At 47.4% G+C, this 16945-nt stretch overlaps 1 protein-coding gene across 1 annotated transcript in view; it reads left to right on the forward strand.

Annotated features, from left to right (window-relative positions):
• The window catches only part of LOC133418191 (glutamate receptor ionotropic, delta-1-like), a 75046-nt gene that overhangs the window by 3283 nt on the left and 54818 nt on the right, over window positions 1-16945 (forward strand). Inside the window, exon 2 of the mRNA XM_061706633.1 lies at window positions 382-537. Coding sequence (XP_061562617.1) covers window positions 382-537 — 156 coding nt within the window. The remainder of the gene's footprint in view (window positions 1-381; window positions 538-16945) is intronic.

Below are 16945 nucleotides of genomic sequence, written 5' to 3' on the forward strand. Positions count from 1 at the left end.
GCTTCGGCTCTAGTTTCTAGCCTCTGTTCTGCCTCTAGCTTTGATTCCGGTTGTTCTCGTTGTAGGTTTAGTTATGTTCCTTGCTTAGCTTTGCTTCCGGTTTTGACATTTTCACATCAGAAGTCATGAATTTTGTCTCGTGCCAAAAATCAAACCATTTTGAGTGCTTTTCAAAATGCATTGAGTGCACACAATCGGGGGAAACCCCCCAAAATATATGTGCTAGACATTCCAGCGGCACTCCAAAATGGCCAACTGGCGGAGCGCGACGAATTCCCGCCACAACCCGAGTCGCTCTCAATGAACTTGCTCCCAACCCGGAACGAGAAGCATTCCGGCGCCTTTCGGGCTTCTGACTCGCTCGCTCGTCCGTGTCGCCAGGTGCGGTCTTTGAGGAGAACGCGGCCCGGGACGAGGAAGTGTTCCAGCTGGCCGTGTCGGACCTCAGCCTGAGCGACGACGTCCTGCAGAGTGAGAAGATCACGCACTCCATCAAACTCGTCGAACCCAACAACCCTTTCCAGGCTGTACAAGAAGGTAAGCGGCGAGCTTCTACTCGGCGTTCTACGCGGTCTGATGGTTCTGCCGCAGCTTCGGTGCTGCTTGAAGTTCAAGTTCTAGCTTAGCTTTGGTCCTGTACTGCTCGTAGCTTAGCTTTGCGTCTGGTTCTGCTCAATATCTTTGGTTCACTTTCAGGCTCTGGTTTTAGCTTGGCTTTGGTTGCCGTTGTAGTTCTGGTGCGAGGTTTGGTTCCGGTTGTACTTCAGTTCCTAGTTTTGGTTCTGCTTCTAGTTTTGCTTGTAGTCTTAGTTCTGGTTCTGGCTCTGGTTCGGTCTGACCTTTGGTCCTGGTTCTCATTCTAGTCGTAGCTTTGTTTCTCCTTCTAGGTCTGCTTATAGTCTTGGTTCTGCTTCGAGGTGTGGGTCAAGCTTGGGTCTTATTCAGATTCTGCTCATGAAGATGCTGATACAAGTTGATGCCGACGGATGCCGGAATGTGGTGGAGGTGGCGATGATGATGATGATGAGGATGATGTTGCCATGGCGACAGCTGCGAACACAAACTGGACATCTGTTAGCCATTTCGTTAGGTACGCTCGCGCACGTTCACGAAATGCCGGACTGTTGTGAATATTCTGACGCTCGCGTGCAGCGAAATGTGGTCATTAAAATCATTGTTATCGTGATCATGTTCATTAAAACCGTTATTGTGATTTTGTGCGACAATTTGCTCGGTGTTTGTCTGAACAATACTACTACGCCGTATAATGATTAGATGTGACGCAGTAATTGCTATTTTTACGCGTGTAAAGTCCAGATCCAGTGGTGCCGTACCCCTAAAGTTCTGCCCCCCCGCCTTTCCTTTCTAATAAACCGCAAGTTTGTTTGATATAAGCGCTGGTGACCAGTCGGACAAACGAGGCTAATTGTCAGCCTGCGGTCCGTGTGACTGCGGGCCCAATTAGCGGAAAACTGAAATCTCTCGTTTTGCTTCCGCTCGCCTCGTTTTGTCCACCTGCCGACGCGATTTCGGTTCCCTCTCCCTTTTTTTTTTTTTTCCCCATCATGGCGTCGATTTGACCAACATCCGTTTCCCCGAGCAAATTGTGGGCGGTGACTTCGGGCACCGAACACCCTGGACGGCTCGCATTTGGAGGCGTATTATTCTTATTTTACTCCATCTTAAAAGAGACTTGATACATTTGAAACAACTAAAAATGATTCATAGTGGAGCTGATGATGATGATGATGATGATGGTGTTTGTTATTTTTGTCAGTGTTGGGAAAGTTAATTTTCCCCACAAAGTCGTTGAAAGTTGAGTTCACCGTTCCCAAAAGGAACGCATTCATCGTTCTTTTTTGCTTTTTCTCAACATGTTGCCGATGGGCCACTCGTGAATGAAAATGAACTTTGGTTCGAAAACCGTTCGAGACGCCAGAATCGACGCGTTCTCAATGATTTTGATCAGAAACAAAGGAACTAAGTTCAGTTCATGTTTGGCCAAAATAGGAACTTATTTCATGAACTTTTACAAGGCTTATCACTGATGGTGAGGATGATTGATTGATTTTTTGATGGTGATTTTTTTTTTCTTGCTGCACGTGCGCATCCGACAGGAATTTACAACAGTTTGACATCCACTCGTCGGGCGCGGCGAGCGGTCGCACGACACGATAGACGGCCGGGCGAACAAACGTGGCCTCTGTTAGCACGTTAGCACGTTAGCACATTTCATTCATCTCGCCGGGACACGGCGACGTCTCCTCGCTCGCCCGTCCGAGCGGCTCACAAAGATGACAGAGTATGAAATGTATCCAAGGTGATGCACCTACACGCACAAATCCATGCACGCACGAACACACGCACACACACTGGCTAGTGAGTGATGTGAACGTTGTGACGGATTTACTTTGGGTGCCGCTGGGATTTATTTTTTCACTTTAAAAATTCAACCGTGTCAAGTCATCGGTCTGCCGCCCGCCTTGCAATCGTTTTGTAAAATTCTTTCGGAATTGTTTTTCAGAATTATGCCTCGGAATTGTGTACAAAGTGTGCGCACGTATTGTGTCGCGTGCGTGCATGCGCAAAATGACATCCACACAAAGTTTCGAGGCGTCTTCTCGCGAACGGTGTTCGGTCGGGCAGACTCCGAGCGACTCGCTGAAGGAGAACGCGACCGGACCTCCTTGAGCCGTGCGTGACTCGTCAAGTTTGAGGCGCCGGAATCAAAGGCGAGAATCCCGGCAGCTCTGAGATTTGCACTCGATAAGACGGCGCGTCCCAGTTTCTGCGCCGAGTTTGCCGGCGGCGCGCGTTTGAGCTTGCGCGCGGCGCCGAAGAAATGTTCACTTGGAAGCGACACCTGAACGACCGCAACGGCGAGCGAATGCAGCGCGCCGCCTTCGAGAGGTCGCGTCGATCGTACGTACATTTTTGTTCGACTTTATTGAACATGTACGAACAATTCAACACAAGAATGGTTGCTCCAAAAAAAAGATACCAGTGTATATATAAATAAAAATGAAAAAGCGCACAAATAAAAGTAGAAGCCAGCAGTAGATTTTGTGCTTTGATGCCAATGTACATAAAAACGGATCTGGTCCTCCCCCACCAACCTGAGTGCACATTTGACTTTGCTAATAATAATGATGAAATTGATAGCTATTCATAAGCGGGGGTCAAACTGATATTGCTCACATCTCCGTTACGGTTTCCCTCAGAGGGCCGAAAACCTTTGAACGTTCAAAGTTTAACCTCATTATCACGTAGGAACAGTTGCCCCTGCAATTGATCATTACATATTGTCATCAACAAATGAAATTTGAAATCACTAGTCGAGCAAAATTGTGGTACGCAATTATATGGTATACAACTACTCAATGATTGTTCAGGGTTTTGGTGGAAAAAAAGCTTTTAAGATCTATTCAAAGTGAAGGAAATAGCAATTACGGTACATATTTTTTTTGCCCGAAAAAAAAGCATGTACCAAGAACCATGAAGTAGACGCACTTTTTTGTTGTTGCCGGGGTGGGCCACATAAAGTCACGCGGCGGGCCGGATCTGGTCCCCAGGCCGTGCGTTTGACACCAGTTCTCAAGGTCTTGGAAAATAGCGGCTGCGTGTAAAAGTATCACAGGAGTCAAGCTAGCGTCATCGTCGTCATCATCATCATCACCAAAGACCCGCTTTGTGTGTTTTTGAACGATTCTTCGTTGGATGTTGTCCGTTGATTATCGTCGTCATTCCACAAGTTGGCTCCTCTCACCGACTTGTTTTATGTCTGACATTTTTTTAAGCATGCGTCAGATTGTAAAAACGCATCTTTTTTCCTGTGCGCATTTTCAAGTCTTCAATGAAGCAGACATGCGTGTCATGTTTTGGTCACGTGGGAGGAACTTTGGCGCCGATCTTCACGCGAGTGCCGACGCGCACGCGGCGAGCTCCTTTGCGGTTGACATGGCAACCGCGGGGGGGACGAATCAGTCAGCGGTCGGCGCGGTCATCTGCAACCGCACGCGCACAAAAAGCGCAGTTCGGAAAACTGTCGTAGACACACGGTCACGGGAGTAAGAAACGCAGTGACGAGTACACGGTTGGCAAACGCAAACACGCGTTCGCAAACGCGGCGTTTTGCAGAGCGATGCGATGGATTCCAGTTTTTGGTTTCGTTTCTTGTCACTTCTGTGTTCATCCTCCAATTTGTACCGACAGAACCCAAAAGCGGCGTTCAACTCGAACAGCACAAAGTCGTGTTTCCGTTGGTGTCCGTCTGCCGGCAAAATGTCGTCGACGCGGCGCCGCTTCACGCATGAAGGCCGAATTGAAGATGGCGTGCCCGGCTAATAAGGACTCGTGTATCATCGATGAGTTATGAACAAGCTCGGGCTGCCGCCTGGTTAGCGCGCGACGAAACGCCGCCGCAACACGACAACATCGTGCACACCGCACACGTTGCCAGTTCATAAGTGGCCAGGTGAGGCGTTCTCGCGTGTTGGCATGGCAACCGCTAAGACTCGTTCTATATTGCTGAATGTTTGTTGGTGCCCTGTCTCGTCTCTCTCCCGGGCAGCGAGCAGCGAGTTAGCACGCGCTCCCATTTTGACACTTCGTCATGAAAATTGGCATTTGCAGCATTTGGGTGGATGCTGCGAGACCCACAAAATGTTTTCGTCTGGGACAGAGTGCGCCCTGAAACGTCCCCGAGAAGGAGTAGATGCTCTTTCACCAGAAAACAAGTTTGTTTCGAGCTTCTCCGCCCTTTAGGACACTGAAAAGAAAGGAAACACGAGAAGAACTGAACATTTTTTTCAATCCATCACCGCTACTGTTTTAGCTTCGACTTTGGACTCATGAATTCGGTGGAATCAAACCAATGATTTCAAGTTCTCTGAATTGAAAATACTCCATTCTGAAAATCATAAAAACAATGATCCTTTCAGTTTAACTGGAAAGATTTGACGTCACAAAATCATTTGTAATGTTGGCACAAACTACTTTTTGAAGTTGTCTCAAAAAGCTTGAAATGTGTCCATTTGCGCGCTGGCGGCTGTCCCAGCGGACTTTGCGCGCGATTCAAACCCCGAGGCTCAGAACTGCGAGGCGATCCCGCTAACCGCTAGCACACCGTGCTGCCCGAATGCGGCCTTTGAAGAGCACGTTTTGCCCGGCCCGCGTAAAAGTTCGTCGTCCTCCAGAAGATGAAAGCGGCACAAGATGTCTTGTATTGTTGTTGTTGTTGTTTGTTGTTGTTTTGCGCGACACGACGCGAACGTAAGCGTCGGAGGGTTAGCGGCCATCACAAACGAGACCGAGCCCGAGACGACGGGAAGCGCCGCCGCCGCCGCCGGGTGCTCGTCCCGCCTGCTCGCTCTTCCCGTTTATCGGAGCGCGGATTTAATTATGGCAACTTTGTGAAGCCGAGCGCCGCGCACGCGGCGTCGCTTTGTTTGCGCTCAGGCGCCGCGCGCGTTGCCGTTAAAAGCTCCACGAAAGCCGCCCGAGCGAGACCTCCCGTCGCTCGGCCCCTTTCAACGTCTCTGTCAACTCACGTCGCGTTCTTTCGTTCTGCTGTTTTTTGTCTTCTTTTTCTGACATTTGTTTCAACATTTACTTTGACTATGAAAATAATACCAAAAATCCAACGTTCAGTGTTCAAAAAGAAGTAGGAAGAAGTCTAGACTGAACGGAACAGTCCTTAACTGGTTCAGGTCCTGCCTGGAGGAAAGGAGATATTTTGTAACCTTTGGCGTGTTCAATCTCATCCAATGGCGATGACCTATGGGGTCCCTCAAGGGTCAGTCCTTGGACCCCTCCTGTTTAGCCTGTATATGCTACCCTTGGGTCAAATTCTTCAGAACTTTAATGTTGACTACCGTAGCTATGCAGACGACCGACAGTTATATCTCGCAGCGTCTTCAGATGACGGCAGTTCAATTGAGGTGTTGCGTCACTGTCTAAAATGGATAATTGGATGAGCCGAAATGTCTCCAATTAAACCGCAACAAAACGGAGAGAATTGTTTTTGGCAATAAAGAAAAGCGGATCGCTGTTAGTAAATACCCGGAGTCACATTCTTTAAAAACCGAGGCCCAAGTCCGAAACCTTGGCGTACTGATAGATTCGAACCTGACTTCATATCAAATCAATGACTAAAACTGCCTTCTACCATCTGAAGAACAAGTCCAGAGTGAAGGCTTGCATGTGTCAAGCAGACCAGGAGAAGCTCATCCATGCTTTTATCTCACGTAGACTTGACTATTGTAAGAGTCTTCTGACCGGACTCCCCAAAAGAGCGTTAAACAGCTCATTCAGAATGCTGCGGCTCGGAACGAAGAGGTCGGAAAATATGACTCCAATTCTAAAGTCTCTAGACTGGCTCCCGGTCAGCTTCAGAATAGATTTGAAAGTTCTGCTACTGGTCTATAAATCACTAAATGGTTCAGGTCCTGAATACATGAAAGAAGTGCTTTTACGGAAAATATCAAGCCAGCGATGGTGCCCGAGCACCACTTGGGGTTCATCTGCCACTTGCCTGCTTTTTGAATATTCTCCCCCATGCGACCCGAGCCTCCGTCATCGGGTTGTTCTCCTCGCCCAACTCCCTTCCTGCGGGCCGCGTACGCGTAGCGGTGTCGCAAAGCCGGCACGCGCCGGCCGCGCTTTGACGGATCGCTCCGGACATTCCGATAATGACTCGCCGGGGCTCGGCGCTTCCGCTCGGCCGGGCCTGCGATCGGCCGGCGAGGCGGCGCGCGTGTGCGAGGGGACGCCGCCCGGCCCGGCCCGGTTCGGTTCCGCTCGGCCGGTCGGTGCTGAGCGGGTGCCGGACGAGGCCGTCGGGCTCGGTCTGGCGCTTTCGCCTCGCGGACCAAACGCTTCCTTTTCCAGCCTCGATTCGCTGAGATCCTCCGGCTGGCGCGAGACGCTTCACACGCGCTGTCGCACATCATCCGGAACGGGACCATGCGCGGGCACGCGCACGCGCACGCTCACATACTCACACACTCCCGCTTGCGCACACGCATGCACGCACCTTCACACGCTCACAGCGAAGTCACGCGTACTAACACACACGCTCACACATGCATTGCACGCAGGCACGTTTCTGGTGGGAAATGTTTACGTGTTGCGCGTTCAGAGTAATCCATCCCAACCGGCTTCGTGCGTGTGCCTGTGTGTGCGCGCGCGCGGACATCGGAACAATCGATGATGATTAGGATTGTAACCACGTGACGACGTCTTCAGTTCTGACACGAACCCTCCGGGATGTCATTTCACGTTACCATGGTAACGGTGGCCGGCTGTAACACACGCGCGCACGGAAAAGTATTCGAGGTCCATTCATCCAAAAGCGAGCCAGCTTGCGATGGACAAGGAAGAAGAATGGAGTAGAGAATCAAAAATTCGACTTTCCCGGGAAACACGAACGAACGAACGAACGAAACGGGGATGTGACTGTCAGCGGGCCTTCGCAATCCGGTTGAACCGACGAGTCGACTCCGCATCGACGTTTAAGATTTAACGTCGGCCAGCCCCGCCTCGGTCCCGCCGATTTCCTCGAAGACGATCTGCGATCTGCTGCGCGCGTCAAACTCTTGAACGGCAGTCAACGGTTAAAATTCGTGCGCCCCAAACCGGAAATGCGTGACAAAATCAGACAGCAGAGATGAAAGCAACATGAGCTATTTGCTATTCCTCCTACTCATCTAAAATGAGACATGCATTTTTATGATGGGTTTTTGTTGACTTCAAGGAACGTGGCGACCAGCATGCGCGGTGGGGCAGCTCCCTGGCGCCCTCTGTTGGCCAGCCGCCACTGATCAGCAGCGTTCACGAGCCGCAAAATGAAGCCCGAGTGTCTCGTGAATATTGTCCGAGACACGCGTCGATCGCTGTTTGCTTGTTGCCGTGGTCAAGTCGTCACGGAGATGAGACAAATTCATTCCAAAGTAAGCAAAGCTCCTTCGTTCGGATTGTTCCTGAAAGGGGGTCGCCGCCACCCCTCCAGGCTGACTCCAAAATATTTTTTCATACGAATAACAACAATTCAAAAACTAAATTGAGTCGAATCAATAAGACTGTTTCAACGGTTTGTTAAAAAGTCTCTCTTCGTAAAACATTTTGTGTATTTTCTTTGTTTGAAAATACTTTGTTTGCACGCGACCGAGGTTCTAGCCTGTCGTTCGCTCATCGAGCCCTCGAAGGTACAAATGAGGACAATTTGTGGGTGTGCGCACGTGAGCATTTTGTCTGCTGACATCGGCAAAGCGTCTCGGTGCTAATGGACGACGTCATCGCGCTCTGCTGCGATTGGATAAAGGTACAGGCTACTTATGTTGTGTGTGTGTGTGCGCGTGCGTGCTGCGGAGCGTCCTCGCGCACGGTAAACGAGGCGCGGAAGGCCGCGGGTGGATTTAGAAAAAGGGCGCTTGCCAGAAAAAGGAATCCATCGATTGAAATGAGGCCGATCCGGCGTTTGACCCTGGACTGGTCAAAGGCCGCTTTTAGACAAAATGGAAGTTATTAAAACAGTATTTTGAAAAGTCATTGCAATGAATGTGAACAGAAAACAATTGCAAGCGTAAATTGTATCGAAAACTCATTGTAGCATCTGTATGGTGGGCCGGCACGCGACGTCGGCGTGCGGGCGTCTGGACGGGAGCGGTGGCGGACAGCAGCTTCTGCGCGAGTGTGCTCGTTGTGTTTGTGTTCTGCTGGCTTTTAATGAGCGTCCGCAAATTCATCGGCGACCGCGAGTCTCCTTTCGTCGCTGCGGCACCGAGCGCAGTCATCGCCGGCTGTATCGCAGTTCGCTTTTTGCGGATTTTCCTCCATCGATCAGTGGAGTGCCGTTACTCGCCTGCGCATCTCCCTCGCTGCTATTGTGGATTTAGCGCATTGCCGATTGCTGTTTTTTCATACTCATATTGCGCATAATTTGTGTTATTTTTTGGGGTGGTAAAAACAAAAAAAACACTTCCTAGCCTAAGACATTAAAACTGTAAAAAAAAGAAAAATGCATAACACGTTCCATCATTTCTGATGCATGCGCACCCCCCGCAAAAAAAAAAAAATCAAGTCGACAGATTATCAATAGGTCTAAAGAAAATGGAAAACAAATATTTTCCTTTGCATAAAAGTCGAGCTGTCGCCAGGAGCTGTGAAAAACGGGTTCGACCGTAATGTCTGTTACGAATTTATACAACGGTAAATGTTTGCCGCTCGTTGTTGTGACTACTGATTGCTGTCGCCTTCTTTCTTGGTCATCTTTTTTGCCTTCTTTTATCGTGGCCCTCGTTCCGGTCGTCTTCTATGTTGTCGTCTTTATTTCTGTTCGACGTGGTCTACTTCCTTCTCGTCGTCGTTGTTCATCTTCCTCTTTGTCATCTTCTTCTTCCTCGTCTTGTTTCTGTCGCATGAAATATTCACGTCGCCCTCAGGCGGCCGTTCCGCGGCGGCGGATCCCGGCCGGCCGCGCTATCGCCGCGACGATCTGCGCCGCTCGCTCCCGAGCGCGGCGACCCCCCCCCTCGAACCCGAACGCCTTCCGACGCGACTTGTTGTTCGTGCGGTGGACGACGACGAAGGTGGAGGACGGAAAATCAAACCCGATCCCGGATGCTTCGTTCCTTCTCTTTTTTCCTTTGTTCCTTGCTTGCCATCCTCTGAGCCGACCTTCCATCCATTGCCTTCCTTCCTGCCTTCCTTATCATGGGTCCCAAATGTGGGCCAAACTCCTGCAGGCGCCATCCGGAATGTCGTGGAAAGTCCGCGGCCGCCGTTCCGAGCTGCAACCAAACTTTCTTGAAAGGTTCCCGAAGATACTCGTCGTCTTACGCGCCGATGCGCGACATACGCTTCGGCGGCGTTTAGCGGCTGACTTATTTACCGCTGTTTATGGAGACGTATACGGCGCTTGGTCGCTAAAAGCGTCGGGGCTTTGAATAATGCAGACGCGAGGCTTTTATTGTCTTTTGTGTCACTTGCATTTTTCAAGGAGGCCTCGTGTCGCGGTTCATTTTGCACGCGGCGGCGGCGGCAGAATGAATAATTGAGCGAAGATGCCGAGGAATCGTCGTGGTCAACCTCGGCAAAACCGCTCCGACAAAAAGCCACGCTTGTTTCGTCCGTCGGTTAGGCCCGGGGTCGGCGCCGGGCAACCTACGGTCCGCGGGCGACACTCGGCCCGCTCTCTTCCTTAATCTGGCCCACCGAGCAGTTGCATTATGAACAGTTTGGGAATATTTGTTGCATTCATTTAGCCACTTTTCCCCTTCAAAGGGTTCATTCAAATGTTTATTTTATACATTTGTACATGTCAATTCATTGATCTGCTGTAAATAACAAATGTTGACAAACATTAGTCATATAACATTTAAAAAACATATTTCTTTTAATTATTTTTGAAAAAGAATTGCTTGGGTAACGATCATGAAATAATTATAAATAATCAACTAAAAACATAACAATGGTGGCGGCAATCCCCGAAACCGTTGACGGTGAGGGATGAAGGAGGAGTCTTCTCGGGCCTTTTCGCCCTGTGGGACCGTGCTCGCCCAAAGTGTGGAAAGCGTAAATAAGGGCGAGATAACAAAGCTGTTGCTAACAAGCACCAAAGAATGTCACCGCCAAAAATGCTGAAAACGGTGCGAAACGTGTTAGCGCGACGCACAACATACGAAATGACGAAAAAGGGCGGGGAAGTACGAATGCAGGAGAACGTTTGCGGAACTCTTGTAACATGCTGCCAACCAATGGGTGACACACTTTTATTATTGTAATATTACACATTTTATTCTGGAAAAGAGGCCTTTGATCTCTAAAAAGTAGGACTATAGTCTGGGGGAAAAAAAAGAAGGGCTTTTGTTCTAAAGTAAAAAAATGTCTTTATTCGTTTGGGTAGGTCCGCTATATAGCAGCCCTTTTGATTGGCTCGAAGCGATGGTAGGGAGGAGTCATTAGCTCGTTTTATCGTCACGCCGGTCCCCAGACGTAACAATGAACTTTTGAAATAATGAGACATCATTTTCAACAACAAATTGTTTCAGGCGTGAATGAAAACGTTTTTGGTTTGCGATGTACTCGTCTCGTGTCTTCCTCAAAAGCCGTGTGAGTGTTGCCGAGCGCAGATGGACCGCGGGACCTGTGCCCAAATCACAGCAGGTCAACGGCAGCGACCGCTTGCGTTTTAACCTCGAGCGACGAAAACTCCGAAACTTTTCTTCGCCGCCGGATGAAAGGTCACCGCGGCTGGGAATCGTCCTTCTTTTTTGTACGGCGGCCGAGCCGATAGCAAGCGCGCGGTCGTAATGACCACTTTTACACCTCGGTGACTCCTTTGTGCACGCACAATAGTCGAAGTTAGCAGCCGGCCCTGAAATAAACGTGTGGCCTTTAAAGAAAAGACAGACCTAACAAGTTCAAGAAAAAAACATTGACTGGACCCTTCACGGGGAACTCCCTTTCCTCATCACATCGGCATGCTTTTTAGCACACGGCGCACGCACACTACAAGGCAATAGAATGTACATGGAATGCACCATAACCCTTTGTAATGTAACACAACCTAACACCACGCACCATAATACGTACTGTATTGTAACACAACACAGGTTGACGCAGCCTAAAGTCACACAAAATCTAGTATTACTCACATTGTCATGTTACGCACGGTGCCGCACGATGCAAGCTAACGCAATATAACGCGGGGTGCGGCAGGCTAGCCCATTGGAATGCATCGCGGTCTGACGTAACGCAACGGAATGCACAATCTCGTGTTACGTGCGTCCTTATCGTACGCGGTCAAACGCACAAGGCGTTAGGGTGTACGCGGTCCAACGTGACACGGCGTAGTGTGCCACGACAACGTAACGTGACACGGCGCGACGTGACACGACGTAATGTAACGTAACACTGCACTCCTCGGGTTGTACATTGTTGTCCTTTGGTGATTGGCTCATTTGTACGCTTTAGTTTCTCCTTCTCTCTTTTATGAAACCACGTTAACACTTAGCCAGAAACCAAGTTCAAGACCAAAGAAAATCCCTCAAGGCTTCGTTATAAGCGAGCAGTTTGAGCTTTGTGGTCGTCGTCTTGTCCTTGAAGCGATTTGATGTCATCTGTTGAGCAAACATGACGTGAGAAGCTGCGACATGTTGCCTTCTGCTGCCGGGAAATCCCAGGAATCTTTGCAACGCTAACAAAGTCCCCTTTATTGTGTCCCTGAAGTTCCATACGTCCAACGGCTCCGATCGTCGCCGCGCTGGCATTGGAACGGTGACAGATGAAAAGTAAGACTTCCCCATTTTCCTGTCGTCGTTTAACAGCATTTTCGCTCATCTCTTAAGACCCGCAGAATTTTGTGTTCTGCGACAGCACGAGCACCAAACCTACTGAAAGACGAGACTCTCTTCTTTCACGACAAGAAACGTTTGTTTCTCGCTTTTTCCATTCTTTAGCGATCAGCAGTAGATTTGTGATGCCAATATAATCTTTTATTTCCAGCTACGCAACTAAGAAAGACGGTGTGAGCAACGCAGACTCAGCACCTGGCTCGAGTTCAACGTCAGCCTTTTTAAAATGCTTTTCATCATTCGCGCCATCACCTGTGTCCATGGATTGACCATTGCAACACTCTTTATACGACATTCCGCAATGTTTAGATCATATACATAAAGTCAGAAACTTGTCCGACTTCCAACATGTTAGCGTTTCTCTCCCTCATAGTCAACGAGACAAGTTAAGTCTCCTCTAATCTTGAGCTCCTCCACAACGGCTGTGTTGATTTTCAATATATCGTGTCGCCATCTCCTGGCGTCCGTTTGTCATTACAGTTATTTCGAAGCGCGAATTACAGACAAGCTGGGTGAGACCCTTTTCCGCGTGTACCTGTTGCAAAACATACTTGACGTATATGTTCGCCAATGGCAGTAAACGTTTGGATTTTAGTTGGCAAATTGCAACATCCACGACAGTAAATGATTTAATTATCCGATTGTTTAGTCAAATTTAATATTTAAATGATTAAATATACATTAAAAATGACTCAATGCATTTTAATGAACCGAATTGAGTGAAAAACAAGTTAAATTGTTGCAACAAATATGACATAGAGATTGTTTTATTCTGCTTCTTTCACTTCTTCTCTTCTTTGCGACTTCTTCTACTGCGTCTCGTCTTCCGGTGGTCATGTGACATGTCAGGTCTTCCCTGGCGTGATGTCCTCGGACCGCTGTTGGTTCCGTGACGCCCTGTTGCGGTTGAGTGGTACAAAGCGCTCCAATTATTAGAAGGATGTTGAATGGAGAGAATCGAATCGAACCAATTCCTCGTTAGCGCCGTAAATGAATGGTCGCACCGGGCGTCAATTGATTGTGATTGATGGACGCTAATTTGCTAAAGTGGGACGGCGGGGCTCTCCACGCAAGCGCGACGTGGCTACTTGATGGAAAGATTGTGAGCTGGCTAGCCAGCTAGCTCGCTAGCGTCTATCCAGCTAGGGCTTGTTTAAAAAAAAAAAAAAAAATGGATTTTATCGATTCATTTGAGTTTTGCGATCGGGTTTTTTTTCCCCCCCCCCGAACACATTTTTTTCTTTGCAATTTGTGTAGTTCAATGCGCTCTTCAAGGACCACCAAAATGGCCAACATTAAAATCCTGTTGCCAAGGAGGCAAAACCGAGATGGGTTTTGTTCCTAAAAAGTACATTTGATATTATTGTAAGCCACTGTCACGTGTTGCTCTTTGAACATCAACACTAAGCCTAAATATAGAAAAAGAAAAAAAAAAAACTGTGGTGTCGTGAAATGATTCAATGAAAATGTATTTTACACAAAAGTTAAGTAGAATTTCTACCTAAATAAATGTTTCAAAGCAAACACTTCCTAAAATGTAAATGCAAATGTATTTTACTGTAAGATAAATGCAACTGAACCGTGCTATTAGAAAAAGCTGGAAAAGACGCATGTCGCGCTACAAGCTTTCATCGAATATCTTTGACTGTATTGCATGTGTCAAAAGTGGTAAACGTTATGTTTTTAATTCAGTGATTCTATCATGTACCACTAGAGGGAGCCCATGTTCCAGTACTGGTATTTGTGCTCCACTGAGAATCTCTGTTGTGTTCAGTGGCAGGATGTCATTTTGTTTACATTTTGAGGGACGAAAGTACATATTTGTATGGAAAAGTACATTTTATTCATGTGATATTCAGTGACGTTTATTTTTAATACCTTGACTTGCCTCAACTTATGTTTTTCCAGTTAGGAGCAGTCAACGTTTGAGTTGTGAGCCAAAATTTGAGATGGACGCGAACTTCAGACACGTCGCCTCGGCTGCCTTCGAATAACTAGCCACTGGCCACTGGATAGTAGTTCCCTATATGCTTGGGGTAGTGCAGTTCAAATGTGTAAGTTATAGGACTATATAGTTAGTTCTAGGGCTGGGCTGCAACGATGAATCGAATACTCGCTAATCGCCACGTTGGGATTTTTACTTGACTTGTGGTCAACTACGTTGGCCACTATATAAAGAAAAGTAAAGTAAGGAATATGTGAATGATTGCCAACACAGAACCTTGCTTTTTTTTTTTTTTCCCCCGGGAGGATTTCCTTCCCACATTGAACTCGCCGCCATCGCGTTTTGTTCTTCTTATCTCACAGCAGCACGATAAGAAGGAACACGCGGGACATATTTCCGCTTATCGTCACGCTAGCAAGCGAAAAAGCAGAATAAAAGTGTGATGGATAGAAAAAATACGTTAAGACAAGTATTGACCATTTTACAGAGAAAAGCTCTTCGGTCCCCTTTCAAGCTAAAAGGCGAAAGGCTAATAACGGACAGGAAGAGCGTATAATGTGAACAATGCAGTTAAGAAGTGTAATCGAAATGGCTTAAAGGTGAAACGCGGCCATTACAAGTGCGTTCGGATGAGGGGGTGAAAGGTAAACGGTTTGAGGGCAAAGGGAAAACAAAGCGCAATGACTGCAATTCGATGAAATGCTAACGCTAAAGGCTAGTTGGCGGCCTAATGGCCGAATGACAAATGCCCCGCGCCGGACGCAGCCCTGCAAAATTTGGTGCTCAAGGGCCGCTTGGGTTTTTTGGAAATCAGACGGATGGACCAGCTCACTCGAAAAGAAACAGAGAGAGAGAAAGTTGAAACGTGATTGGGACGAATGTCAAATGGTGTATTCGTGTAAAGAGGAATTCTTCAGCTTTTCTAATGTCGTTATTCATAATTACCGCAATGATGTGACCTCATCGGCTGCCAGGCGTTTTTCAAAGCGTCCGTTCGACACCATCGGGGCTCCTCTTCCAAGAGCCGCACGCATTCGACATTTTGCCGCAGTATCGGCGCCGAACGAAAGCGTCGACTCTCCGTTCACGTGCGGCCTACGAATGTGCGCGCGACTGGAGGAAATTTGCCGCCAAAGGTTTTTGTTGTTTTTTCCCAGGAGAACGTGGGTCGGGTTCCCCCAAAACAGCGGTTTCTCGCTACCGAGTCAAGAAAAGGAGGTTTTTGTGAACAAATAAACACAAACTTGTGAAGCAGAACAGAGACGAGTGGGAATGTTTTGCTTTTGTGCACGTCAAAGTACAAGACAACATCAACAAGACCGAGAAAGCTTTTGATGGCAAAGTTTCACAGATTCCCAACTGAGAAACGTGCCGTGAGCGATGCGCAGTTGAATGCCAGTGGCTTTTTTTTTTTTTTTTCTTACATGTTCGCTATTCACTCATCAACTGCGCCATCTTTTTGTCACGACACGCTTTCTACTAACTTCCTCTGTTCAGCTTTGAGGGGCCCGAACTTCCTCGACGTGAAAAACCGACATTGTCCGCCTCCTCTTTGTCTCCGCAAAACCTGTGCTGATCGCAAAGCCGAAGCCACGCAACGTCGCCATCTGCGGGCCTCCGTTCGTCATTGCGGTGGTTTACGAGTCCCTCTTTCGCGCCATGAAATAGGAACTTGACGAATATAGACGTCCGTGGCAATCAAATGTCGGATTCCGGTTGAGAAATGTCCGTGTTGTTCGTTGGCATGAAATATTTTCGATATCAAATATACCCAAAATATATGAAGATGACGGGAATTGTGATTCAGCTCAATTACAGCTCCATTATTGCAACCCATATTACAGGATTGTTGATCATGTAAATGCTCGGTTAATAAACGAAGTCATTTGTTAATTTTCCTGACCGCCGATGCTGTTTTCGTGCTCGCTGGGTTTTCTCCAGCGAACAACGTCGGGAACGAATCCTCGCAGGAGCGGCCTTCGTCTCTTCAATTTCAAAGGGAAAACAATCTTTTCTTTTCTCTCCACGTTTTAATTGGACTTTCTGCTTTCTAATTATTTTCTCAATGATGAACCCAGCTCCGCAGTGCGTGCGTGTTAAGGCGTCAACAGCAGTGCGTTAACGTGATTAATCTGTAGCGTGTTTGATATTAGTATTCATGAGTGCTGCACGCGCAAAGACGCACAGACGCGCACACGTTTTTTCTTCTGCGTTTTTCTTCTTCCTGTGAGCAAGATGATGTCAAATTTGAAAATGACAAGAGATGAATAAGGACCGCCCACTTTTTTCAACAGCTCGTTTGAACATCACCTGCACTCGTCTTTCGTCATCTGCTTCTTTTTCTTCGTCCTTTTCTTCTCCCACCAAATATATTTCTACTGTGTGTGTATATACACACACACACACATATATATATATATATATATATATATATATATTTTGTTTTGTTTTGGTTTTAATTGGATTAAAAGCCATTTGTATACATTTACAAAATGATGAAGTGAAACCGAACGTTGCATTTTTGTTTCAATTTGATTTATTTAAAAAATTGGTGAATAAAATCTGAGTTGCATTTTTATATCATTTTATCATTTTAATCCTTTATTAAATTAAGTCTCATAGTTGTTTTTAAAATTCAAATTAAAAA

This window comes from Phycodurus eques, chromosome 19, assembly GCF_024500275.1.
Source record: "Phycodurus eques isolate BA_2022a chromosome 19, UOR_Pequ_1.1, whole genome shotgun sequence".
Taxonomy (NCBI): domain Eukaryota; kingdom Metazoa; phylum Chordata; class Actinopteri; order Syngnathiformes; family Syngnathidae; genus Phycodurus; species Phycodurus eques.